Source organism: Scyliorhinus canicula, chromosome 22, assembly GCF_902713615.1.
Source record: "Scyliorhinus canicula chromosome 22, sScyCan1.1, whole genome shotgun sequence".
Classification (NCBI taxonomy): domain Eukaryota; kingdom Metazoa; phylum Chordata; class Chondrichthyes; order Carcharhiniformes; family Scyliorhinidae; genus Scyliorhinus; species Scyliorhinus canicula.
Window position 1 is genome coordinate 16,199,651 of NC_052167.1, and position 27,230 is coordinate 16,226,880.

The window sequence follows — 27,230 nt, forward strand, 5'->3', positions numbered from 1 at the left end:
GCAGAGGCTGGGGCTAATCCGAGACATGATCATCGTTACACAGGTGCTGACACTATTTTTAACCAGAGGCTGAAATTCTAACCTCGGGGCCGGCATTCTGGCTCCTGCGGCAAGATTCCACCAATTGAACAGCCTTAGACATGGCAGAGGAGTTTATATCCATCTCAGCCTGAGGAATCATACAACCCTTCAGCCCATCATTCCTGTGCTGGCTTTGTTTAAGCTGCCCAAATAGACCAACTCTCTTTCTCCAGAACCCTGCAAATATTTCCTTCCCAAATATTTATTCCCTTTTGACAGTCACTTTTGAAACTGCCCTTTCAGGCAATGTCACCCAGATCATCAAAGCACTCAGCAAAAGATTCCCCTTTGTGTCACCTCCTGTTACTTTTTGTTAATTGTCTTCAATCCGTTTCCTCCATTTACCAAACCTGTCAATTCATTTGCTCCAACTAAACACTTTAGAATTTTGGACACTATTAAATTTCTCCTTAACCTTCTCTGCTCAATGGGAAAACAATTTCAGTTTCTCTCACCTCCCCATATAGCTGAGTTCTTCCATCTCTGATATCATTCCAGTTAAACGCCTCTGCAGCATCTCCGAGACTAGGGTATCCTTCTTTAGTTGTTAAGGAAAATATGTAAGATGTGAAAGAAAGTGAGTTTAGTTTGTTTTCAAACTCCTAATGACCTTCATCTCTCTTTTCCGTTTTTAAGTCCGGGAGAGGGCAATTCTAAAGAAATTAGGGCAGATAAGGGAGCGGTCACAGGGAAATCATATTTAAGGGGATACTGAAAGCTATGCAGAGGAGCTGTTTCTTCCAGATCTCAGTCAACAGCAGGACTAGCCATTCATCTCCCAGCAAGCAACGTGTGTGAAGGAAGCCTGATTTGAAAAGAAAGTGCTGGTTTACCTGTGAAGCAATCCCAAGAGACGTTAAAGCCCTGTGTGGTAACGGTTACTAGACTTTTCGAGATCTTAAAACATATAAGGTGTTGTGGAACAAATTGGAGAGAGTTAGCTCTGAAGGTAGTTACCATTATCATAGAATTTACAGTGCAGAAGGAGGCCATTCGGCCCATCAAGTCTGCACCGGCTCCTGGAAAGAGCACCCTACCCAAGGTCAACCCTATCCCTATAACCTAGTAACCCCAGCCAACACTAAGGGCAATTTTGTACACTAAGGGCAATTTATCATGGCCAATTCACCTAACCTGCACATCTTTGGACTGTGGGAGGAAACCGGAGCACCCGGAAGAAACCCACGCACACACGGGGAGGATGTGCAGACTCCGCACAGACAGTGACCCAAGCCGGAATCGAACCTGGGACCCTGGAGCTGTGAAGCAAATGTGCTATCCACAATGCTACCGTGGAACTAAAATACTGACACTGTGTAAAGTAATTGTCTTAGGTGTACTTCTAGTTTATAGTTTTTCTTCTGATTCCAAATACTTTATTAAAATCATCACAAAGTGTTGGGGACATTATTCTTTGGATTTGAAACCTCTCCTCATACTATTACCAATTTCAAACATAGTTGAGGTTAGTTTTTTCAAGTTCCCCCTCTGGAATTTGAATAATTTGGCTATTAAAACAGTTATGCCCTTAACAGTAGTGTATGAGGTATCCCTCACTGGTGTCGTCCAATTCAGTGATGGTCAACCGAGGCTCGTGGGTGGGCTGCATGAGTGACCGTAGTGGGCCACAAGATTGAAATCAGGTTTGCCAGCTAACCATGACCCCACAAATAAGATTAAATACACACTTAATATTTCATAACCAGTTATAGAAAATGCTGACTCATGTAATTATTAATAGAACTATCATCAACTTCAAATGGTAAAAACTAAATAAATATTTACGCTTTGGACGCAGAGGGAGCGCATGGCTCTCGCAGTTAATGTTGAGAGCAATCAGCACACACCCCACTTCACTTGTCCTCACTTTATGTGCGAATCACTTAGTCATACCCGTCGGAAAAAAAAACTACATGGATGGAAATCAGCGGAATGTGACAACTCTACCCATGGGCAACGGTCAACAAAATGTCTCGCGGGGCAGCACAGTGGCGCAGTGGGTTAGCCCTGCTGCCTCACGGCGCCGAGGTCCCAGGTTCCATCCCGGCTCTGGGTCACTGTCCGTGTGGAGTTTGCACATTCTCCCCGTGTTTGCGTGGGTTTCGCCCCCACAACCCAAAGATGTGCAGGTTCGGTGGATTGGCCACGCTAAATTGCCCCTTAATTGCACAAAATGAATTGGATACACTAAATTTATATAATAAATAAAATGTCTTGCAGGCCGCACGTTGTTGGCCACTGGTCTAATTCTTGTGTTAAACCACCGATTGATTATTGAGTTATGTGGATACAAAGAATGGCCAGCAATGAAGGGAAAATGCTCGATGCTGATTCATTCTTCCATTCAAATTGGGACAGGAGTTTGGTGCCTTGTCAGGATATTGGAACGTGTCGGCAAATAGTATTTGTTTCCACATCAACTGCAAACCATCTTGCAGTTTTTTACAATGATGCAATCAGTATTCCCGGAGTAATGCAGTAAGTGACATTCCCAGAGCTTTGCAAACAGTCAGGTTTAGCCATGTGTCATTAATCTATAGCAAGCAAATCCTGAATATTATTCAAATGCCTTTGCTGACAAGAGGCATGAGATGACCAGAAAGAACTCTGCCAGCTGAACCATTTCCATATCTCTTTCACTACGCATGCCCTTTTTCAAAGAGGACTTTGTCATTTATTTGATGATGAGATGGTGAAGTGGAGACATTTAAATATCTGAAAGATCAAACAAATATTCATCGTATTCCGAGGTCATGGAAAAATCACAGATTCTTGTAAAATTGTGAGGGTTCTGTCACTTCCAGCTCTGAGCTCGATAGTACCAACTCTGCTCTGGTTTTCTATATCACATACACACAACTCTGTCTTTTAGAATCTCCTTTGCCTTTGCAAAGTTTCAGTATGTAGCTGTGTGATGGCTCGAGACAGACACTGGAGGTTTCATAGATAGAATTTACAGTGCAGAAGGAGGCCATTCAGCCCATCGAGTCTGCATCAGCCCTTGTAAAGAGCACCCTACCCAAGCCGACACCTCCACCCTATCCCCATAACCCAGTAACCCCACCTAACCTTTTTGAACACTAAGGGCAATTTAGCATGGCCAATCCACCGAACCCGCACATCTGTGGGAGGCAACCGGAGCACCCGGAGGAAACCCACGCACACACCGGGAGAACGTGCAGGCTCCGCACAGACAGTAATCCAAGCCGGGAATCGAATATAGGACCCTGGAGCTGTGAAGCAACTGTGCTAACCACTGTGCTACCATGCTACCCTGATTTCCAGTACTAAACAATATGGTTTATTAATGAAAGGCAAAGGCTGTTAGCTAACAGGCACAGAACACTATACAACAGGTCTTCACATTTCAGCTCCCTGTCCAATCAGCCCAGGGTCCTGCTCCATGGGCCCTCTGCAAATCCCCTATTGGCTGGAGGAACACAGGACTGGATTGTCCACCGGCTGGATTCTCCGCCAGCGGGATTCGCTGTTGCACCCGCTGATCTCCCATGCCCGCGGGTTTCCCGGTGGCGTGGGATGGCCACAATGGGAAATTCCATCGGCAGGTGGCAGTAACAGAGAATGTGGCTGCCAGTGAGAGCTCGCAAGGTAAACGCGGCTGGCGAACTGGGCAATCCCACTAACAGTCTATAAGCTTGATGAATACTACCGCTGGTTTTCGACATACACCGGGGGGATTTTGAAGACCCTCCAAACAGCAAAGACCCCAAAGGCCTACAGAGAGCAGGAAGCCAATCTGCCTTTGGACTCTCTGGATGGACATAGACCCAGTTTGTTGGGAAGATACTGGTTACAAAAGATTAGACTCAACTGGCTGAAATTCTTCAAAATATCTGACAGCGTCCTCCATGATACCTTAAGGTGGTATCAGAACATCATCCACATCTTGTCTGTCTCTGAGCTGTGCCTGTTGATGGACTGCAGACCTTGCTCCTTACTAAGCTAACCGCCACTTCAGCCTTTTGCCGCACACTCTGTCGCTTCAGCTAACTTGATCGCTTTTTCCAAACTAATCATTTCCACTCACGGTTTGAATGATTCCGATTCTTACAGGAGCTTCACTTCTTTCTCAAATGCCTCCCCCACCCCCTCTCGATTCACAACGCCTGTCAGCTGTGATCGAAATGTTTACCTTGTTGCCAAAGTTGTGACTCCAGACAGACACTCGAGACAAAGGTGTTTATTGATGAAAGGCAAAGCAGTTAGATGACAGGCACAGAACAGAATATAATACTTCAACTACCTGCCCCATCCCAGGGCCATGTACAAACTCCCAATTGGACGGTGCTCACATACGATTGGCTCTGAGCGATTACGTGGAGCGTGATACAGATTCAGTATACTGAATATTCAGCTATATCTGTCTGGATATTTCTGGGTGTGTATCTGTCTGGATATTGCTGGATGTGAATACAGAAGCTGTATCTGTCTGGTTATTGCCGGGTGTGAATACTGAATCTGTATCTGTCTGGTTTTTGCTGGGTGTGAATACTGAAGCTGTATCTGTCTGGATATTGCTGGGTGTGAATATTGAAGCTGTATCTGTCTGGATATTGCTGGGTGTGTATCTGTCTGGATATTGCTGGGTGTGTATCTGTCTGGATATTGCTGGGTGTGAATACTGAAGCTGTATCTGTCTGGATATTGCTGGGTGTGAATACTGAAGCTGTATCTGTCTGGATATTGCAGGGTGTGCATCTGTCTGGATATTGCTGGATGTGTATCTGTCTGGATATTGCTGGGTGTGTATCTGTCTGGATATTTCTGGGTGTGTATCTGTCTGGATATTGCTGCGTGTGAATACAGAAGCTGTATCTGTCTGGATATTGCTGGGTGTGAATACTGAAGCTGTATCTGTCTGGATATTGCTGGGTGTGTATCTGTCTGGATATTGCTGGGTGTGTATCTGTCTGGATATTGCTGGGTGTGAATACAGAAGCTGTATCTGTCTGGATATTGCTGGGTGTGAATACTGAAGCTGTATCTGTCTGGATATTGCTGGGTGTGAATACTGAAGCTGTATCTGTCTGGATATTGCTGGGTGTGAATACTGAAGCTGTATCTGTCTGGATATTGCTGGGTGTGTATCTGTCTGGATATTGCTGGGTGTGTATCTGTCTGGATATTGCTGGGTGTGAATGCTGAAGCTGTATCTGTCTGGATATTGCTGGGTGTGAATACTGAAGCTGTATCTGTCTGGTTATTGCCGGGTGTGAATGCTGAAGCTGTATCTGTCTGGATATTGCTGGGTGTGAATACAGAAGCTGTATCTGTCTGGATATTGCTGGGTGTGTATCTGTCTGGATATTGCTGGGTGTGAATACAGAAGCTGTATCTGTCTGGATATTGCTGGGTGTGTATCTGTCTGGATATTGCTGGGTGTGTATCTGTCTGGATATTGCTGGGTGTGTATCTGTCTGGATATTGCTGGGTGTGAATGCTGAAGCTGTATCTGTCTGGATATTGCTGGGTGTGAATACAGAAGCTGTATCTGTCTGGATATTGCTGGGTGTGTATCTGTCTGGATATTGCTGGGTGTGAATACAGAAGCTGTATCTGTCTGGATATTGCTGGGTGTGAATACAGAAGCTGTATCTGTCTGGATATTGCTGGGTGTGAATTCTGAAGCTGTATCTGTCTGGATATTGCTGGGTGTGAATACTGAAGCTGTATCTGTCTGGATATTGCTGGGTGTGTATCTGTCTGGATATTGCTGGGTGTGAATACTGAAGCTGTCTCTGTCTGGATATTGCTGGGTGTGAATTCTGAAGCTGTATCTGTCTGGATATTGCTGGGTGTGAATTCTGAAGCTGTATCTGTCTGGATATTGCTGGGTGTGTATCTGTCTGGATATTGCTGGGTGTGAATACAGAAGCTGTATCTGTCTGGATATTGCTGGGTGTGTATCTGTCTGGATATTGCTGGGTGTGAATACAGAAGCTGTATCTGTCTGGATATTGCTGGGTGTGAATACAGAAGCTGTATCTGTCTGGATATTGCTGGGTGTGTATCTGTCTGGATATTGCTGGGTGTGAATACAGAAGCTGTATCTGTCTGGATATTGCTGGGTGTGAATATAGAAGCTGTATCTGTCTGGATATTGCTGGGTGTGAATATAGAAGCTGTATCTGTCTGGATATTGCTGGGTGTGTATCTGTCTGGATATTGCTGGGTGTGAATACAGAAGCTGTATCTGTCTGGATATTGCTGGGTGTGAATACTGAAGCTGTATCTGTCTGGATATTGCTGGGTGTGTATCTGTCTGTATATTGCTGGGACTGTACCTGAGGGGACAATCGAATTGTGCCAAGATGGAATCACCCTATAACTTGTTCCATTCAACCAAATGTCCATCGAAGCCTTGGCATTGAGTCGAGGAACCATTTGGTAGTCTTTGCGAAAATGGAATTTTGCCTTAACAATGAGAATCCAGCTTGTAGTTGCAGTATCTTAACCATGCAAAGTGGGATGAAGGACAAATCCAGCATCCAAATCTCAAATTCCCAAACTACCGAAGGCCAGCAACTACAATGAATAATTCTGGGATATTGCTCATTTCCCTCTCCTCACCATCCAGCTGGGAGGACAGCTCTGCTTTCAGGGTCTTTTAAAAGCAGGTGCCAGAAGCAATATACCGTCTACTTTACAACCAGGTTCCAACCTAGCGAAGTTGCACTGCACCATAAGTAGAAAGTTGAGGCGTCCTTCACCCCATAGGACATAAAACATACAGTGCAGAAGGAGGCCATTTGGCCCATTGAGTCTGCACCGACCCCTATCCCCGTAACCCAATAACCCCTCCGAACCTTTTTGGACACTAAGGGCAATTGATCATGGCCAATCCACCTAACCTGCACGTCTTTGGGCTGTGGGAGGAAACCAGAGCACCCAGAGGAAACCCACGCAGACACGGGGAGAACGTGCAGACTCCGCACAGACAGTGACCCAGCAGGGAATCGAACCTGGGACCCTGGCGCTGTGAAGCCACAGTGCTATCCACTTGTGCTACCTCGTCGCTCATGGTGGTGGATCATCAGACAGCTAAAACGATGAAGAAGTGGATCGAAGTGAATCCCTATCCTCAATCAGCATGAAGCAGTTGCTAACGTTTCCAACCAAAATCAGTGAACAAACAATCACGTTCTTTGTGGTTGCTGTCATGACAGATGATGATATTGACTAAATTCATAAACCCCCCCCCCCGCCCCCCCGCATAGCAGTGAGAAGTAGCTATGTACACTGAACATTATGAACGTTGTGGATCTAACAAAGTCGTTTAATGTCACAGATTGTTTACATCAGAGCTCTCTTCATGCCAGGCAAATCCTGTGCATTTCTGACATTTATATCTATCTGACAATGTGCGTACTCTATTAATAATATAATTTGAAAGTACCCAATTCATTCTTTTTCCTAATTAAGGGGCAATTTAGCGTGGCTAATCCACTTTACATGCACATCTTTGGGTTGTGGGGGTGAAACTCACGCAGACACAGGGAGAATGTTTTCTCAGCCACCTATTTTCAGCTGTTTTATCAGTGACCTTTTCCCCGTCAGACCGTCGGAAGTGGAGACGTTTTGCAATGTTATCATTTTGAACTCCACTCGCAAATCCTCCAATTACTGCAATTGTACAGGGCATTAGTGAGGCCACACCTGGAGTATTGTGTGCAGTTTTGGTGTCCTTATCTGTGGAAGGATGTTCTTGCTATGGAGGGAGTGCAGCGAAGGTTTACCAGGCTGATTCCTGGGATGGCGGGATTGTCATATGAGGAGAGATTACGTCGGTTAGGATTATATTCATTGGAGTTTAGAAGAGTGAGAGGGAATCTCATTGAAATGTATAAAATTCTAACAGGATTAGACAGGGTAGATTCAGAAAGAATGATCCTGATGGTGGGGGAGTCCAGAACTAGGGGTCATTGTTTGAGGATAAGGGGTAAACCTTTTAGGACTGAGGTGAGGAGAAATTTTTTCACCCAGAGAGTGGTGAATCTGTGGAATTCACTACCACAGAAAGTAGCTGAGGCAAAAATGTGGGATTTCAAGAAGGAATTGGATATAGCTCGTGGGGCTAAAGGGGTCAAGGGATATGGGGATATCAAAGGATCAGGGGATTGAACTTGATCAGCCATGAATGGAGGAGCAGGCTTGAAGGGCCAAATGACCTACTCCTGCTTCTATTTTCTATGTATCATATCATAGAATTTAGAGTGAGAAGGAGGCCATTTGGCCCATCGAGTCTGCACCGGCTCTTGGAAAGAGCACCCTACCCAAGGTCAACACCTCCACCCTATCCCCATAACCCAGTAACCCCACCCAACACTAAGGGCAATTTTGTACACTAAGGGCAATTTATCATGGCCAATCCACCTAACCTGCACATCTTTGGACTGTGGGAGGAAACCGGAGCACCTGGAGGAAACCCACGCACACACGGGGTGGATGTGCAGACTCCGCACAGACAGTGACCCAAGCCGGAATCGAACCTGGAACCCTGGGGCTGCAAAGCAATTGTGCTAACCACTATGCTACCGTACTGCCCGTATGTTATGTAAGATGTGACAATAATATCATTCCATCTTTGCTGGCTCAAAACTATGAAATTTCGATCTTAGTGTAAAAGGCCTCACACCTGTTCAAGAGGTGCACACCACCACCCTCAAAGGAAGATTCTGGAGAACATTAAATGCAGCCTCACCACATCACCCACACCCCAAAAGCAAAACAATTCTAGAATGGATGAATGGAAACAACATTTTGAAACGTTCACAATAAATTGGAACTGCGGAACCTTTGATGGTTGATTATAACCCATTGCAATTTATTAATACTTTTATAAATAAATACATAACGTGTTCTGTGCTGTACTGTTCTATGTTCTAAGTGAGTAAACATCCTGCAAATCAGTCAGAAATACTAAGGAAAAATGGTTGCAGGCGTCTTTGTAAATGCTTAGACATGATAAAAACCTTTGAGCTTCTCTGACTCTCAATGTGATGTTTATCTGTGGATATTTCTGCTGTGTTGATGGAAAAGCCGTTCCCACTTGGAACACAGAGTAGAGTTTCCCCACATCTCCAATCCAGTCAACATTAACTTCAAACAAACATGGCCGCCCACAAACCAAGAGATAAACAAAAACAGTAAGGTTCGGTGCACTGATTCAGCTGACCCACTACTGACCCTCTATCTTAGGGTTCTCGAGTTTACATCCCGTCTAGAACTTAAGCACAACATATTGGGCAGATGTGTCCTTTGGATAAAATATTAACATTAAGATCCCACTCCGTGGATCTAAAAAAAAAAATCCCATTTTGAAGAAGGAGTTCACCCCCAGGGTCCTCGACGATTCTTATAAATCAATTAACATTACACAGGCAGATTATCTGATCATTTTCACTTTGCTGTTTGCGGGAGCTTGCTGTGCTTAAATTGGCTGCTGAGTTTCCTACATTACAACAGTGACTACACTTTAAAAGTGCCTCAATGACTGTAAAGTGCTTTGGGGCATGTGGCGGTCATTAAACGCACCATAGAAATTCACGTCTTTATGAATTCCTCAAACTCTAGCAAATGGATGACTGTCTTAGAGGTATCAATCTCTGAACTCTCTACTCCACTACATCAGTGTTCAGGAACCCTGATTGAACCCTTTTAACTGACCCAAGAGATAAACAAAAACAGTAAGGTTTGGTGTTATTAAAGCTTCATTAACCTAATAAACAACAGCGCATCAGTTTACAGAAATCCAAGAAGGTCTTGAACTAAGTTGAAAGTCTAAGGTTCATTAAATCTCCGTTTATTTCTGCTGTGTAGAATTTCTTGCTGTAGAGTTACTTTGTAAATGAGGCAACCACCTCTTCAGCATTCGAGGTCCAGTCATCTTCTCCGTTCCCGCATGAGGGCTCTGTCGAGCTCTCGGAGCTGACTGAGGAAGCCATTGTTCGGTGAGATGTTTCGATGAGCGCTCACTGTTTTAATCGCCTCAACAAGAGTCATCTTTTCACAGATCATTAAAAACGCAAGGACCAGGGTTGCTGCTCGACTGATTCCCATAGCACAGTGAACAAACACTTTACCTGTAAAATAGGATAAATACCCATATCAGGTTAGGTGGATTGGCCATGCTAGATTCCGCCTTGGTGTCCAACAGTGTGCAGTTTGGTTGGGGTTATGGGTTTAGGGTGGGGGAGTGGGCCAAGGGAGGGTACTCTTTCAGTGGGTCGGTGCAGACTCGATGGGCTGAATGGCCTTCTCCTGCAGGGTAGGGATTCTATGGATAAGCACACATGTGCACAGAAGATTGGATGTAGGAATGACTGATTTTCTAAATTGGTGACCAATGATGTGAGGTGGTTACTTTGTGAACTTGCTCATATTATCCCATAATAGTAGCACTTTATTGGACCCAATTGAAACCTCTCTTTAAATGATTTTTAAATTGTTAAATAAAGAATGGCCTAATTCTGCCCCTATATCTTTATCTTATCTGAATCTTATCTGTATCTTTTCTGTGCCTTATCTATGTCTTATCTGTATCTTATCTTCATCTTATCTCTATCTTATCTTTATCTTGTCTTTTGAAGGGAAACTGAGTGCTACAATGAATGCTACAAAGAAAATGGCGATGAGGTCAGAATCCAATCAGCCATGATCTCATTGAATGGCGGGGCAGGCTGGATGGGCCCAATGGCCTACCTCTGTATGTATGCATAGGTTCCAGAAGCAGAACGGTAAAATCTCTCACTTTACATTTTATAATCCTTCAGATCCAAGGATAAATTAACAAATTGTCAATTATCAATATGGACAGGAGGCTTATACACCATAGCAACCATTAGTTCAGATCAAAGCTGCTTTAATCTCCATCGGTTCCCTGTCTGTCAGTGCAACAATCAGAGTCTGGAGTTCTCAGAGTGTGCTATACAGGGTTCAGGCCCCATGGACTAACTTATCTCCCACTGGGTCAAGCAAAGAGTTAAACGCGCACAGTTTGTACTCGGTGAAATACCAATTTGTTTCTGTGAGTTAAGGGAGGGCCATTTCTGCCCAGGGCCCTGGAGTATCCCTTCATTACATATTCATTATCGATTATCGTTATTTATTCCACCGTGGGAATAAATGGGTTAAAAATAGGCACAACAGGAAGAAGCCGAGTGAGAAGATCAACTTCTGACCTAACTTTCAAATGACATTAAATATCTGCTTACCACCATGTGCGTTGAGTCCAGCTCTGATGAATTTAGCAGCTGGGTAGAAAAAGGGACTAAGATTGAAATTTGGGTCATCGAAAGCTTCCACCCCATAGTAATGTATTCCCATGCCCTTGTAATATGTAGCTCCAGTGGTCACATTGAACCGTCCATCAGCAGCATTGAGAATGTGTGTAATTCTCATTGTCTTTAGAGTTGCCTTGTCTCGGGCTGTCCACCTGGGGAGCATTAAATCATTATTTTAATCTTATTTAGAACTTTAGTGGCTGATAGCATCTTATTTGGCTCTGATGATTGGCAGTTTCACTGCCAGGAACATGGATTGGATTTTCACCCAGTTGGGAGTCCTTTCAAAATGGTGGGCAGGTCCCGATTCCAGGATTCCCAACCTCATTCCTGGTGTTTTTGATTTTTAAAATGGCCGCTTACGGGTGGGAGCTGGTTCCAGTTAAAGTCCCATACCCTGCGCTCCTGATCTGGCATGTTCCAGTCCTCTGCAATTTTCATGGAGCTGGGCCAGGTTTTCAAAGAGTCGTGGCTCATTACACCTCAGAGGGGACCTTACCTTGGCTAAATAAACATTGTGAAATTGACAGTGTAGATCAGAGAACCAGAGCTGTTAATCAAGCAATGTTTTTCCCCGGTGCTCAGGTGTTCCAACAGGCTAATGAACTTCTGGGTTTACAGCCAAACCTCATTATGTATTCTTGACTTGAGAGTCCAGACATCCATTAGAGTACGAAAACATTTGAGTGCCACAGAAAATATTTATTCAAGGTTATAGGTCTCACATGCTTACGGGTCCTGCCATTGATATATTAAAGTGCCTGGATGATTGATACTTTTATTGTAAAAGGAGTTTTTTTTTAAGAAAGTGGAAAGTTATCAATTAAAGCTTTTTTTTTTACACATCCTAATATCATTACTGAGTTCATTGGTTCTTTTCTGGTTATAGGGGGTTAATGGGCATGGAAGGACCATAGCTTGGTATTGAAGGGCTATTGGAGGTGTTTGGGGGGCATGAGGTGGCATGAATGGGGCATATGGGGGTGTGATTGCCGGAGAGCCTTTCAGCACCCAGCAGCCTCCTGGCTACACTCAAACATTTTCTGTGGTCGGCCAACCCACCTACAGCTGGCACTGTAACTCCGCACAACGGAAATCCCGTGGAAGGCCGGGAACTTTCCCAATTCCTGGTATCCGCCACGAGGCTGGGAGTGCAGGCCCACATTGACCCAGAACCTGCTGGATTGGGTCATCTCGCAGGTGTCAAAGAAAAGTACAGCACAGGAACAGGCCCTTCGGCCCTCCAAACCAGCGCTGACCATGGTGCCTGTCTGAACTAAAACCTCCCACCTTCCGGGGTCTGTATCCCTCTATTCCCATCCTATTGATGGAATTGCCAAAACGCCCTTTAAACATCACCATTGTACCCGCTTCCACCACCTGCCCCAGCAGTGAGTTCCAGGCACTCACTACTCTGTGTAAAAAACGCCCCTCGCACATCTCCTCTAAACTTTGCTCCTCGCACTTTAAATTTATGTCCCCCAGTAATCGACTTTTCCACCCTGGGAAAAAGCTTCTGACTATCCACTCGGTCCATGCCACTATTTATCATTACACCCCTCAACCTCCATCATTCCAGTGAAAACAATCCGAGTTTATCCAACCTCTCCTCATAGCTAAAACTCTCCAGACCAGCCAACATCCTGATAAACCTCCTCTGTACCCTCTCCAAAACCTCCACATCATTCTGATAGTGTGGCGGCCAGAATTGTACGCTTTATTCCAAGTGTGGCCGAATTAAGGTTCTGTACAGTTGCAGCATGATTTGCCAATTTTTATGCTCAATGCCCCGGCCGATGAAGGCAAGCATGCCGTATGCCTTCTTGACTACCTTATTCACATGTGATCTGTGGACCTGGACGCCCAGATCCCTCTGCCTGTCAATACGCTTAAGGGTTCAAAGTTGTGTTTTAGTGCAGCTCACCAGTTGGGTGGGTAAAATAATCACCTGGCTTTGATGTTGGCAGCGGTGTTCAGGTAAATCCTTGGAGTTAAGTTTGTGGGCGTGGTGGTGGGAGAGCATGCTCCATATTAAGTTCAGTGAGAAAATAAACTTACTTGCCTTGTCTACTATTGGATACGCAGCTGTGAAGCGAATCTACTTTCTCACAAATTGCAGAACAGAATTCCTAAACAGGTTCCAGGTTCTCGGTATCATAAGGAAGGGAGCCTAACACCCATTTAAGGCAGTGCTGAATATTGCCTGAGCTAATATACCGTCAGATGAATTTCAGGCACAATAGTTTGGGTAGAACATGGCATTATCCTATCCACTGAAACAAAATGAACCAATGATGTTATAGATATATTTTTTAAAAACACTTTAAAAAGATGATTGAAACTAGCTGTAACAATTCCGTGAACATCTCCACTGTTCCCAAAAACTGGGCAGGTGGGTGGTTAAAATTAAGCAGATTGTTTGCTGCCCAGATCCTGATCAGCTCCAATTTTAGTGGGGACGGCTGTGCAGGCAAATGAGATAGCCACCAAAAGCTGGTGAGAGCTTGAGAATTTTATGCCACATTAACCTGCTGTGTCGTAAGGTAAGATAAGTTTTAAACTTATTTTGGGGGGGTTGGAGGGACATCAATGACCCTTTGGGTCTTATACCTGACCCACGCTCCCCCGCCACCTCTCTGTCCTCCCAATCACCCACCCCCACCTCCATCGCCAACCTCACTGGAAACCAGCCCCTTGTTAAAATACCCTCCTCCCAACTCTTCATGCAACAAAGACAGATAATTGAGTAATGTTTTTCAAGCTGCCCTCTTACGCATCTCCGAGGTGTAGCTTTGGCCAAATCTGATCCACATGCCGACTTCCTGTTTTGGTCCACAGGAGATGGTTGAGTTCTGATATATTTGGAGGCTCATAATCCTCACTTCTCATCTTCAGACAAGACTTTGACACCAAGTCCTTCTTTAACGCTTCCATCCTGAAACGCAAGGTTTATTAATATTATTATTCCTTTGGACGTTGTACTTCTCTGTTTCGGTAGCATGTCATTTTGCTTTAAAAAAGGTAAAGAATAAACGCCCAAGGAAAGGAACAGAAATGAGTGTTGAATCAGTTTAAGAGCTCCTGCTTTTTCTCTTCCCACAATTCAATTAGAACTTGCAAAGCAAACTCTTCATGATGTTTCTGCATCTGCTGGCTTTCAATGTTACCATTGATACATGCCCTTGATAGTTAGTTAGGCTGTTGCACACTCTCTTTATCTAAGAGTATTTAGAAACATAGAAAACAGAAGCAGGAGGAGGCCATTCGGCCCTTCGAGCCTACTCCGCCATTCATTATGATCACGGCCGATCATCAAGTTCGATACCCTCATCCTGCCTTCCCCCTCATATCCCTTCATCCCTTCAGCCCCAAGAGCTGGATCTAATTCCTTTTTGAAATTACACAATGTTATGGCCTCAATTAAACTGCACACAATATTCCAGGTGTGGCCTCACCAAGGCGCTATATAATTGTAGCAAGACGTCCCTGCTCCTGTACTCCAATCCTCTCACTGTGTAGGCCAACATACCATTAGCCTTCTTTACCGCCTGCTGTACCTGTTCGCTTACCTTCAGTGACTGGTGTACCAGGACACCCAGGTCTCGTTGCACATTCCTCTCTCCTAACTTATGGCCATTCAGATAATAGTCTGCCGTCTTGCTTTTGCTGCCAAAGTGGAAAACCTCGTATTCTTCCAAATTATACTGCATCTGCTATTCATTTGTCCACTCACTCTCACTCAGCCAAATCACACTGAAGGATCTCTGCATCCTCCTCACACCTGACCCTCCGACACAACTTGGTGTCATCTGCAAATTTGGAGATATTACATTTGTTCCCTCATCTAAATCAGTAATATATATTGTGAATAGCTGGGGTACCAGCACTGATCCCTGCGGATCCCCACTCGTCACTGCTTACCAATTTGAAAAAGACCCGTTAATTCCTACTCTGTTTCCTGTCTGCCAACAAGCTTTCTATCCACCTCAATACGCTACCCCTCATCCCATTTTCTTTAATTTTACATGCTAATCTCTTATGCAGGACTTCGTCAAAAACCTTCTGAAAGTCCAAATATACCACATCCACTGGCTCCCCCTTGTCAACTCTACTAGTTACATCCTCAAAGAATTCCAATAGCTTTGTCAAGCAAGATTTCCCTTCATAAATCCATGTTGTCTGTCTGACCCCGCCACTCCTTTCTAAGTGCTCTGCTACACACATCCTCACAAATAGATGGATAAATTTGCTGAACATAAAATCTATAGTTGGCGAATTTATATTTCTTATACCATGAATACATCATGATATAGGATTTCCCCTTCCCTCACTAACCTGGAGCTCTCAATCTCAATCTGAAAAAGGAGCTCAGATTAGACCGCCCCCAACTCTAAACCCCCCCCCCCCCCCCCCCCGCCCCACCCACTGTCCCAACCACCTCCAACCAGTATTGACATTTCTGCCTGTTGAGTATAGGATGTCCCTCTTACCGCCCCCCGACCGCACCAGCCTGGTCACTGAATCGAGACGCACCCGATGCCTGGCTCCCCATTGATCGTCTTGTCTGAGATACTCTGGCACAACAACAAACAAAACATGTGGATCATTATGCATGCTCACCTAGTGTAATAAGTCACATTCCTTGGGGCCTATTGGATAATGGGAAACATTAATGAATGGGGCATTGATAACTGGTGCTGGGCTATCTCTATGCCAGGTGGGTGTCATCACCGTGTCTGTCTGCATGGCAAGAGTGATCAATGAGTGGCCATGACCATGTGTCTATTGGACAATGAGGTGTGCATGACAATGGTGTGGCTTCACGTAGCGTGGCCTCAGTGACCTGCTAGAATTAGTGGCCCTTTTGCATGAAGGCTGCCTGCAGGGAGCAGGCCCGAAACCTCATCACTGATCACAATTACTACAGAGTGAGGACTGAAGATAATAGATACACGTGCCAGGACTGAATCAATGTGTGTGGCAGCCACGTGAGCAGCAAAGGCAGGTCTTTATATTGGGGCCGTGACACCATTTTCCTGACTCCATATTCAGGCCTGTTACCGGCTCTGTGAAGCCTTCAGAGTCAGTGCGCCAATTGCCCCACTCCCTGGCACAATAATAGGGCTGATGGGCACCTCCACAATGGAGAAGGGATTGGACTGACTGAAGCCATTGCTGACACCCGAGGAGCTTCCTGGCATTCAGAGGAGCTGCAGTACGGTAGCACAGTGGTTGGCACTATGGCTTCACAGCGCCAGGGTCCCAGGTTCAATTCCCGGCTTGGGTCACTATCTGTGCGGAGTCTGCATGGTCTCCCCATATCTGCGTGGGTTTCCTCCGGGTGCTCTGGTTTCCTCCCACAAGTCCCGAAAGACGTGCTATTAGGTAATTTGGACATTCTGAATTCTCCCTCAGTGTACCTGAACAGGCGCCAGATTGTGACGACTAGGGGCTTTTCACAGCAACTTCATTGCAGTGTTAACGTAAGCCTAGTTGCGACAATAAAGATTATTATTAAATTATTATTAACTTCGTTATGCCCGAAGATACCCCAAAAACCCTCTGTTAGCAGAGACCAAACTCCAAAGGAAAGGGATTGCACAAAGGGACTTAACATTTCAATGGAAGACCAATGGAGAAGGCCCATCTGGGAGGACAAGGGTCCCTGAAACGTCTGGTAAACTTATTAATGGAGGAACCATTAACCATAGAGCCTTGACATAAATCTTTGTACCCTCATTGCCTACAGGTGAGATCCTAGAGGACTGGAGAATTGGAAATGTTGTTCCTTTGTTTAAGAAGGGTAGCATGGATAATCTAGGAAAGTATAGGCCGGTGAGCTTAACGTCAGCGGTAGGGAAATTATTGGAAAACATTCGTAGGGACAGGATTGACTCACATTTGGAAACAAATGGATGTATTGGTGGCAGGCAGCATGGTTTTGTGAAGCGGAGGTCGTGTCTCACTAACTTGATCAAGATTTTTGAGGAAGTGATGATGATGATTGAGGAGGGTAGGGAGGTGGATGTTGTCTACATAGGGTTTAGTAAGGCCTTCGACAAGGCCCCTCATGGCAGACTGGTACAGACGGTGAAGTCATGTGTTATCAGCCGTTAGCTGGCAAGATGGATACAGAAGTGGCTCGATCATAGAAGACAAAGGTTAGCAGTGGAAGGGTGCGTTTCTGAATGCAGGGCTGTGTCTAGTGGTGTTCCGCAGGGATCAGTGCTGGGACCCTTGCTGTTCGTAGTATATATAAATGATTTGGAGGAATGTGTAACTGGTCTGATTCGTAAGTTTGCGGACGACACAAAGGTTGGTGGAATTGCGGATAGCGATGTGGACTGTCAGAGGATTCAGCAGGACGGAGATCAGTTAGAGACTTGGGTGAGGTAATAGCGGATGAAATTTATTCTGGACAAATGTGAGGTAATGCATTTTGGAATGTCGAATACAGGTGGGAATTATACAGTAAATGGCAGAACCCTTAAGAGTATTAACAGGCAGAGGGATCTGGGTGTACAGGTCCACAGATCGCTGAAAGTGGCAGCGCAAGAGGAGAAGGTAGTCAAGAAGGCATACGGCATGCTGGCCTTCATCGGCCGGGGCATTGAGTATAAAAATTGGCAAGTCATGTTGCAGCCATACAGGACCTTAGTTAGGCCTCATTTGGAATGTCGCGTACAATTCTGGTCGCCGCACTACTAGAAGGATGTGGATGCTTTGGAGAGGGTACAGAAGAGGTTAACCAGGATGTTGCCTGGTCTGGAGGGCATTAGCGATGAGGAGAGGTTGGATAAACGTGGATTCTTTTCACTGGAACGACAGAGGTCGAGGGGCGACCTGATAAGAGTTTTACAAAATTATAAGGGGCATGGATAGAGTGGATAGTCAGAGGCTCTTTCCTAGGGTAGGTGAGTCAATTACTAGGGGGAATAGGTTTAAGGTGCATGAGGGAAAGTTTAGAGATGTGCGAGGCAAGTTTTTTACACTGAGGGTGGTGGGTGCCTAGAACTCGCTGCCGGAGGAAGTGGTGGAAGCAGGTACGATCGTGACGTTTAAGGGGCATTTTGACAAACACATGAATAGGATGGGAATAGAGGGATATGGTCCCCGGAAGGTTTTAGTTTAGGCTAGTATCATGATCGGCGCAGGCTTGGAGGGCCGAAGGGCCTGTTCCTGTGCTGTACTATTCTCTCTGTTTAATCTCAGGAATCCAGACCAGCAATATACATCCTTTGTCCCAACTCAGAGGAAGAAGTGGGAATTATGTCCCCAAGCTGCTAGAACCTGTAATAGTGCCATGTGAAGCTAAAAGAGCAGCCTGCCATCTCGCATCAACCAAACAAGCAGCAGAACCCGAGCTCTGACCAGGTTTAAAGCCGCTGGCCCTAATCTACATGGTGTGGAGGAGAAGCTCTAAATCAGTGCCTATGATCAGACTAATTCATCTCGATGGGCTACTCCTATCGTAGACCTTAGCGCTACTAGAAAAGTGGATTACCCTGCATCACCTTCAGCCAGATGGAGTGGCATTCATGGGGGTCCCCAAGTGAATCAGAGGCCCCCCAGTTGCATGCCCTTTGGGACTGCTGGTGCCTCCTGGGTATTCTTGCAATGCCAGCCTGCCACCCTGGCAATGCCACCTGGGTGCAGGCCTGGCACTGCCTTGGTGCCCAGATGGCACTTGCACTTGGCACGGGTACTTCCAGCATGCCAGACTGGCATTTTTTACACGTGCGATTGGGCTTGTGTTGCCCACTTGGGTGCTAGACGATCTCCCATGTTGCATTCAGGCTGCGGTGGGGGGGGGGGGAGCCGGGGATGTTTTTGGGGGTCTATGAGGCCATATAAAAATGACATCCCAAATACTTGCTACAACGAGGAGTGAGCTGAACGCCCCGCTGTAAAAAATGGGGCTATATGTGGCCGTGCGATCCCCGTTTAGGCCCCTTATTCGAAGCGAGTCGCGTTGAATGCCACGTCTTTCTCAGCACTGCGGGCACCAGGAAACACACGGCTAAACTCGCTCGTTCAGGGACTTTTCCCTTCTAGGAAGATCGCGCTCTATGATTCTATCAACATTTTATTTGCGGTTTTCTAAGTTTGCAAGGACTCCCGGCCTGTCTTCTGTAAATTCTCTGACCCTGTCAAACCTGACTCTCGAAAAGGAAAAATGGCTATTCACAGGAAAGAACATTAGGACAGGAATTAGCCATTCAGTCCCTCGAGTTTGTTCTGCTATTTTCTATTAGACGGGCTAATTTAACCCTTGACTCTGTTTCCATGTCTTTGCTCCACAGCTTTTGACACCTTATACTACATGAATGGGTCAATCTCAATCTTGTAAATTGTTGTTCACTCAGCATTTCCTCAGCCATCTGGCGAACAGGATTCCAAATTTCCACTCCCCTCTGTGTCAATAAAATGCTGCCTAATTTCACTCCTAAATGGCCTCGGGCTAGTTTTGAGCTTTGTTCTTGGGTCGCTACCAGGGGAATTTGATTCGCTGCCTCTTGCCCTAAAATGTTCTCACCGCACATCCTCCTTCGCCGACGCCTAGTTCACCATTAGCCAAAACTGAAAAACTAATGTCGTCTTTAACAATTTTCAATGCCTATGTATCAGGATGGAGGAAAGTCCACATTCTGAAAGAATATTTGATTCTCATGTATCTCGGGTGTTGGTGTTTGGGGGGGGGGGGGGGATCTGAAGTTAGTTCCTTTTCATAGAATTTACAGTGCAGAAGGAGGCCATTCAGCCCATCGAGTCTGCACCGGCTCCAGGAAAGAGCACCCTACCCGAGGTCAACACCTCCACCCCATCCCCATAACCCAGTAACCCCACCCAACACTAAGGGCAATTTTGGACACTAAGGGCAATTTTGGACACTACGGGCAATTTATCATGGCCAATCCACCTAACCTGCACATCTTTGGACTGTGGGAGGAAACCGGAGCACCCGGAGGAAACCCACGCACACACGGGGAGGATGTGCAGACAGTGACCCAAGCCGGAATCGAATCTGGGACCCTGGAGCTGTGAAGCAATTGTGCTATCCACAATGCTACCGTGCTTTTGTACAACTCTTACCTCTGTATTTTTCTTACTATTCAGTTTTTCTCACATTTTCCCCTTTATTCGACATTCAAACCCACGGATGGGAGAGGAAAATAGACTGGGGTATACGGTACTCCATCATGTCTATCATTGCTGCCCTGCCATTGGGCAGTGGTAATAGTAATTAAAGCAAAATGACATAGAATCCATCTGCTTTTCCCATTTCCTGCCGTGAAGATCAATGAGGACATTAACCTATGTCCTTATGTCTAGACCCTCTGCCTGAGCAAAACTCTGCCAGTAATTAATGGAATGAACTATTACTATCAGATTACTTTTACATGCAGCTTTTATCTCAAAAATGTTAATTATTGTGTGAATCAGTGCACAGACTTATGTTGTTGACTGTTATCCTATAAGTGTCTACTGTTGGAAATGGCAGTCTCGTACCTGAAGTTACTCTCGTTACAGATATTAATTCTCTTGATCTGTAACAGAACATGTACCCAGACATGAAGATTTTCAGTAAAGGGCAAAACCATAGACGTGTTTGAATGACAAATCTATACTGTGTTCCACAAGGGTTCACCTTAACCCAATCTTCAGAGAAGTGCCTTTAACCGCCATCATTGTATGAAGCCTTTCATTTCTTAAAGTACCAATCCTTCTGGGAATTTTGTCACACTTCAGTGCTCACTAGGCCGACACACTTATGCAATCCTGAACGATTACTGTAATGGTCGAGGGTGTCACCTTTTGGGAGAAATGTCAAACTGAGGCCCTCTCTCAGGAGGAGCAGGACATTTCTCAGGTGTCCTGCCATCTATCTCTGAGCTAACACCTACAATGGAATAATTTCCAACAAAGAATCATATTGGACTTGAAACGTTAACTCTGTCTCTCTCAGGGCGGCATGCGGCGCAGTGGTTAGCACTGCTGCCTTACGGTGCCAAGGACCCGGGTTCAATTCTTTCTTTTCAATAAATTTTGAGTACCCGATTTTCTTTTTCAATTAGGGGCAATTTAGCGTGGCCAATCCACCTACCCTCACATCTCCTTGGGTTGTGGGGGTGAGACCCACGCAGACATGAGGAGAATGTACAAACTCCACCCGGACAGTGACCCGGGGCCGGAATCGAACCCGGGTCCTCGGCGCCGTGATGCAACAGTGCTAACCACTGCGTCGCCGTGCTGCACTCCCGGGTTCGATCCCCGTGTCTGCGTGGGTCTCACCCCCACAACCCAAAGATGTGCAGGGTAGGGGAATTAGCCATGCTAAATTGCCCCTTAATTGGAAAAAAAACTCTGTTTCTCTCTCCACAGATGCTGACAGACCTGTTCAGTTTTACCAGCAGTTTAAATTTTTATTTTCGTTCTCCAGCACCTGCAGTATCTTGCTTTTATTAACATTGTTCAAGGAACAGGTACTGCGTGTCTTTGATATGTATGTCCCTGTCAGGCAGGGAAGAGATGGTCGAGTGAGGGAACCATGGTTGACAAGAGAGGTTGAATGTCTTGTTAAGAGGAAGAAGGAGGTTCAGACAGGGCGCTGGAGGGATACAAGATAGCCAGGAGGGAACTGAAGAAAGGGATTAGGAGAGCTAAGAGAGGGCATGAAAAATCTTTGGCAGGTAGGATCAAGGAAAACCCCAAGGCCTTTTACACATATGTGAGAAATATGAGAATGACTAGAGCGAGGGTAGGTCCGATCAAGGACAGTAGCGGGAGATTGTGTATTGAGTCTGAAGAGATAGGAGAGGTCTTGAACAAGTATTTTTCTTCAGTATTTACAAACGAGAGGGCCCATATTGTTGGAGAGGACAGTGTGAAACAGACTGATAAACTCGAGGAGATACTTGTCAGGAAGGAAGATGTGTTGCGCGTTTTGAAAAACTTGAGGATAGACAAGTCCCCCGGGCCTGACGGGATATATCCAAGGATTCTATGGGAAGCAAGAAATGAAATTGCAGAGCCGTTGGCAATGATCTTTTCATCCTCGCTGTCAACAGGGGTGGTACCAGAGGATTGGAGAGTGGCGAATGCCGTGCCCCTGTTCAAGAAAGGGAATAGGGATAACCCTGGGAATTACAGGCCAGTTAGTCTTACTTCGGTGGTAGGCAAAGTAATGGAAAGGGTACTGAGGGATAGGATTTCTGAGCATCTGGAAAGGCACTGCTTAATTAGGGATAGTCAGCACGGATTTGTGAGGGGTAGGTCTTGCCTTACAAGTCTTATTGACTTCTTTGAGGAGGTAACCAAGCATATGGATGAAGGTAAAGCAGTGGATGTAGTGTACATGGATTTTAGTAAGGCATTTGATAAGGTTCCCCATTGTAGGCTTGTGCAGAATGTAAGGAGACATGGGATAGTGGGAAATTTGGCCAGTTGGATAACAAACTGGCTAACCGATAGAAGACAGAGAGTGGTGGTGGATGGCAAATATTCAGCCTGGAGCCCAGTTATCAGTGGCGTACCGCAGGGATCAGTTCTGGGTCCTCTGCTGTTTGTAATTTTCATTAACGACTTGGATGAGGGAGTTGAAGGGTGGGTCAGTAAATTTGCAGATGATACGAAGATTGGTGGAGTTGTGGATAGTGAGGAGGGCTGTTGTCGGCTTCAAAGAGACATAGATAGAATGCAGAGTTGGGCTGAGAAGTGGCAGATGGAGTTTAACCCTGACAAATGTGAGGTTGTCCATTTTGGAAGGCCAAATATGAATGCGGAATACAGGGTTAACGTTAGGGTTCTTGGCAATGTGGAGGAGCAGAGAGATATTGGGGTCTATGTTCATAGATCTTTGAAAGTTGCCACTCAAGTGGATAGAGCTGTGAAGAAGGCCTATGGTGTGCTAGCATTCATTAGCAGAGGGATTGAATTTAAGAGCCGTGAGGTGATGATGCAGCTGTACAAAACCTTGGTCAGGCCACATTTGGAGTACTGTGTGCAGTTCTGGTCACCTCATTTTAGGAAGGATGTGGAAGCTTTGGAAAAGGTGCAAAAGAGATTTACCAGGATGTTGCCTGGAATGGAGAGTAGGTCATACGAGGAAAGGTTGAGGGTGCTAGACCTTTTCTCATTAGAACGGAGAAGGATGAGGGGCGACTTGATAGAGGTTTATAAGATGATTAGGGGAATAGATAGAGTAGACAGTCAGAGACTTTTTCCCCGGGTGGAACACACCATTACAAGGGGACATAAATTTAAGATAAATGGTGGAAGATATAGAGGGGGTGTCAGAGGTAGGTTCTTTACCCAGAGAGTAGTGGGGGCATGGAATGCACTGCCTGTGGAAGTAGTTGAGTCGGAAACGTTAAGGACCTTCAAGCGGCTATTGGATAGGTACATGGATTAGGGTAGAATAATGGAGTGTAGGTTAACTTCTTAAGGGCAGCACGGTAGCATTGTGGATAGCACAATTGCTTCACAGCTCCAGGGTCCCAAGTTCGGTTTCAACTTGGGTCACTGTCTGTGTGGAGTCTGCACATCCTCCACGTGTGTGCGTGAGTTTCCTCCGGGTACTCCGGTTTCCTCCCACAGTCCAAAGATGTGCAGGTTGGGTGGATTGGCCATGAAAAATTGTCCAAAATTCTATGATTAACCTAGGACAAAAGTTCGGCGCAACATCGTGGACCGAAGGGCCTGGTTCTGTGCTGTATTTCTCTATCTATTGAACGGATGAGCTGGCCATTTACCTCACTATCATTTTTGGGAGCTCACTGTGTGCATATTAACGGTAGTGTTTCCGACATTTCAACAGTTCAAAAAATGCATTGGCTGTAAAGTACTTTGGGACATTGCAAAAGATTTATAATATGTAAATGCAAGACTTCTTTCAGAAAGTAAGTCACAGCATTGTATCAATTTATGGGCATCTTAGTAGCTAAGACCGCCCCCTTTCTGGGCCTGCGCTAAGTTTGGTTATCTGAGTAGGTGCTGTGGAGGTCTACAACTGCCTTCTATTTATTGCATATGCAACATTAGAAGCCAGATCAAAGACAGAGTAAATGTAATTGTGGCCAATTATAGAATTCTCCCCCTGACTTTAATCCCCAGATGCATAAAAATAAACCCACATTAAGAAAGCAATGTGGATTTCTCCAGGTCTTTCTGTTGAATAAGGTTTCAGCAAAGTTTAAAAATAGTCAAAGAATAACTTGTGGAAATCATAACAGTTATTTGTTTGTGATCAAAATTTATTAGGTTAAATATTTTGCTTACATTAGTCACTTTCTTTGTGATGTATGAATGAAGAGTTAGTCATATGAGGAACGGTTGAGGACTCTGGGTCTGTACTTGTTGTTCAGAAGGATGAGGGGGGTCTCATTGAAACTTACAGAATACTGAGACGCCTAGATAGATTGGACGTAGAGAGGATGTTTCCACTAGTAGGAAAAACTAGAGCCCGAGGGCACAGCCTCAGACTGAAGGGACGATCCTTTAAAACTGAGATGAGGAGGAATTTCTTCAGCCAGAGGTTGGTGAATCTGTGGAACTCTTTGCCACAGAAGGCTGTGGAGGCCAAGCCGTGGATGGCAGAGCAGACTCAATGGGCCAAATGGTCTAATTCTGCTCTTATGTCTTAAGGTTTTTGAGGCACTCTCAATTACGACACGAAAGTTAGGTCAGTAATCAAAGGCTTTAATAAGCAGTGAACAATGGCAGCCACCATGAGAAGTGTGCTCGCAAAATGGAGTCTCATCTTAAGTACTGTTTCCCGGGGGGCGTAGCCAGAGGCGGAGTCCCCCAGGGTTCCAAGCCTCTTAAAGGGGCAATGTATTCCGATCATCACAAGCCTCTTAAAGGGGCAAGGTATTCCGATCATCACAGTTTTATGATATTGAGGGTAGTTAAATGACTGCCTAAAGTTACTGAGACATGGGAGGAATTTTATTTCTGACCACGGGTATATCTTTTATTTGTTTGTAACTCAGGACATTAACCTCCACGTTACTTCTTCAACGATCAGGTGTTGACAGTGATATTAGGACATCCAGGCAGATGTGAATTTGCATTCTAATGCCTTGTGACAGTCCATCATGGCACTGAGCCATGGGCCACTCAGCATTTACCAACTTATTTAATTCATTCGTTTTTGTGGGTCATGCTGGGTACATGTTTTTGCAGCCATGGTTGACCATATGTATCACAGAATCCCTGCAGTGCAGAAGGAGGCCATTTGGCCCATCGAGTCTGCACCGACACTTCAAAAGAGCGACCTACCGAGGCCCACTCCCCTGCCCTATCCCCGTAACCCCCACCTAACCTGGACACCAAGGGGAAATTTAGCATGGTCAACCCACCTAACCTAGAAAGTAAAAGTAAAGCAAAATTGCCGAAGCCCCAAATGACCATGGGCTGCTTTTCCCCTGTGAGCGGGGCGAGCTGATTGGTGGTGATTTAACCTGAGGGTCACCACACCTCGGGCGAGGGGCAAGGTTGAGAATAACCGCAGCCTAACCTATAACAATGAATACCTGACTCATTGACTGATAAGAGGTTTGAGACGGGGTAACAAAGATCGGTCTTTGGCCAAGGTTAGGAAAATCAACCACATTTAGCTTTCTAGCCGCTGAACGTCAAACATTTGTTCCACTAAAACGCAAATACCAGCTTCTCAAGTGTAGAATCATTTCTGTCAGCAGGTTTATCGAATCCCTACAGTGCAAAAGGAGCTGAGCTGACAAGAACATGGTCTCGAACCCCCATTAACAGAGAAGTCATTTATGAACTTACCGTCTTTGCTTCCTATGTCAGGCTGTGAATGTGGTTTTGCCGGCTCCTCTTCCTTACTCTGTTCCCCAGTTAAGAAGCGATACAGTGTGCACTCCCTCCCCTCTCAGTTTACTGGGTGAAACATGTGACACCGTGTCTGAGTGCGATGTCCCCCTCCAACCCACACAAAGGGTCTCGAGTTACGGCCAGATGTCAGCCTGGGTTACTGCCAGGATGCAGGAGGTGGGACTAACGGCTGGTTAAACCAGGCCAGCTTATAGTAGGGGGAAGGCACCTTTGAAGAGATGCAATGGAAAGAATTGTTAAAAGTCCGCAAAATTAGAAGACGGGGAGAGAAAAAGATGTTTTGGGAAATCTTCCTTTTTGAATCCGAGAACGAAGAGTCATCATATTGAAATTACAAAGAACTGATAGGAGAATGATTTGCTCTCTTCTCTTACACTGTAAGTTGCAAACAACATTTTTAAAGTATCAAATATTATAGAAGGCACAGAATATTCCAAAAGAAGTGAGCCAGGGAAAATCCTGGAGTAAGCTGGGAATTCCATAAATAATCCATAAATATGGTCATTCAGTCAGAATGATAATAATAATAATCTTTATTAGTATCACACGTAGACTTATATTAACACTGCAATGAAGTTACTGTGAAAATCCTCCAGTGCCTGTTCGGGTACACAGAGGGAGAATTCAGAATGTCCAATTCCCCTAACAAGCACTTCTTTCGGGACTTGTGGGAGGAAACCGGAGCACCCGGAGGAAACCCACACAGATAACTATCCAAACAGAGCAATTAACCTCCACAATATTCTGACATATTCTTTAATGTTGCAATGTTATTACACACTGAATCATTCGCAACAAATTGTGCTTTCATTTTGATGGTTCCCAAAAGAAAACGGCCAACTATTTCCTTATCTCAGCCGTAGGTTTGGAGGAGAGCATTTCCCAATAGAAGTAATCAGACAAATTGCCCCCAGGGACTGCTGTCAAATATCACTTTGAATAGAATGCAAACGTTGCCCACTTTATTTCACCATTCGCGGGACTTTG

The 27,230-nt window shown here is 45.3% G+C and overlaps 1 protein-coding gene across 3 annotated transcripts; it reads right to left on the reverse strand.

The window, feature by feature from the left end:
* Positions 1-8,897: 8,897 nt before the first annotated feature.
* Positions 8,898-26,312, reverse strand: LOC119956196 (dual specificity protein phosphatase 13-like). Of its 3 annotated transcripts, none has more exons than XM_038783198.1 (5): positions 26,178-26,298; positions 15,875-15,958; positions 14,158-14,319; positions 11,316-11,536; positions 8,898-10,184 (listed from the first exon to the last, which is right to left on the reverse strand). In XM_038783198.1, exons 2-5 carry the CDS (start codon positions 15,934-15,936, stop codon positions 9,985-9,987), a joined length of 645 nt encoding a protein of 214 aa, XP_038639126.1. In that variant the 5' UTR covers positions 15,937-15,958; positions 26,178-26,298; the 3' UTR covers positions 8,898-9,984. The 3 variants fall into 3 exon arrangements, with proteins under 3 accessions (XP_038639126.1, XP_038639129.1, XP_038639127.1); XM_038783201.1 differs by having other exon boundaries at positions 15,918-15,958; positions 26,178-26,296; XM_038783199.1 differs by lacking the exon at positions 15,875-15,958 and having other exon boundaries at positions 26,178-26,312.
* Between the last annotated feature and the right edge of the window lie 918 nt (positions 26,313-27,230).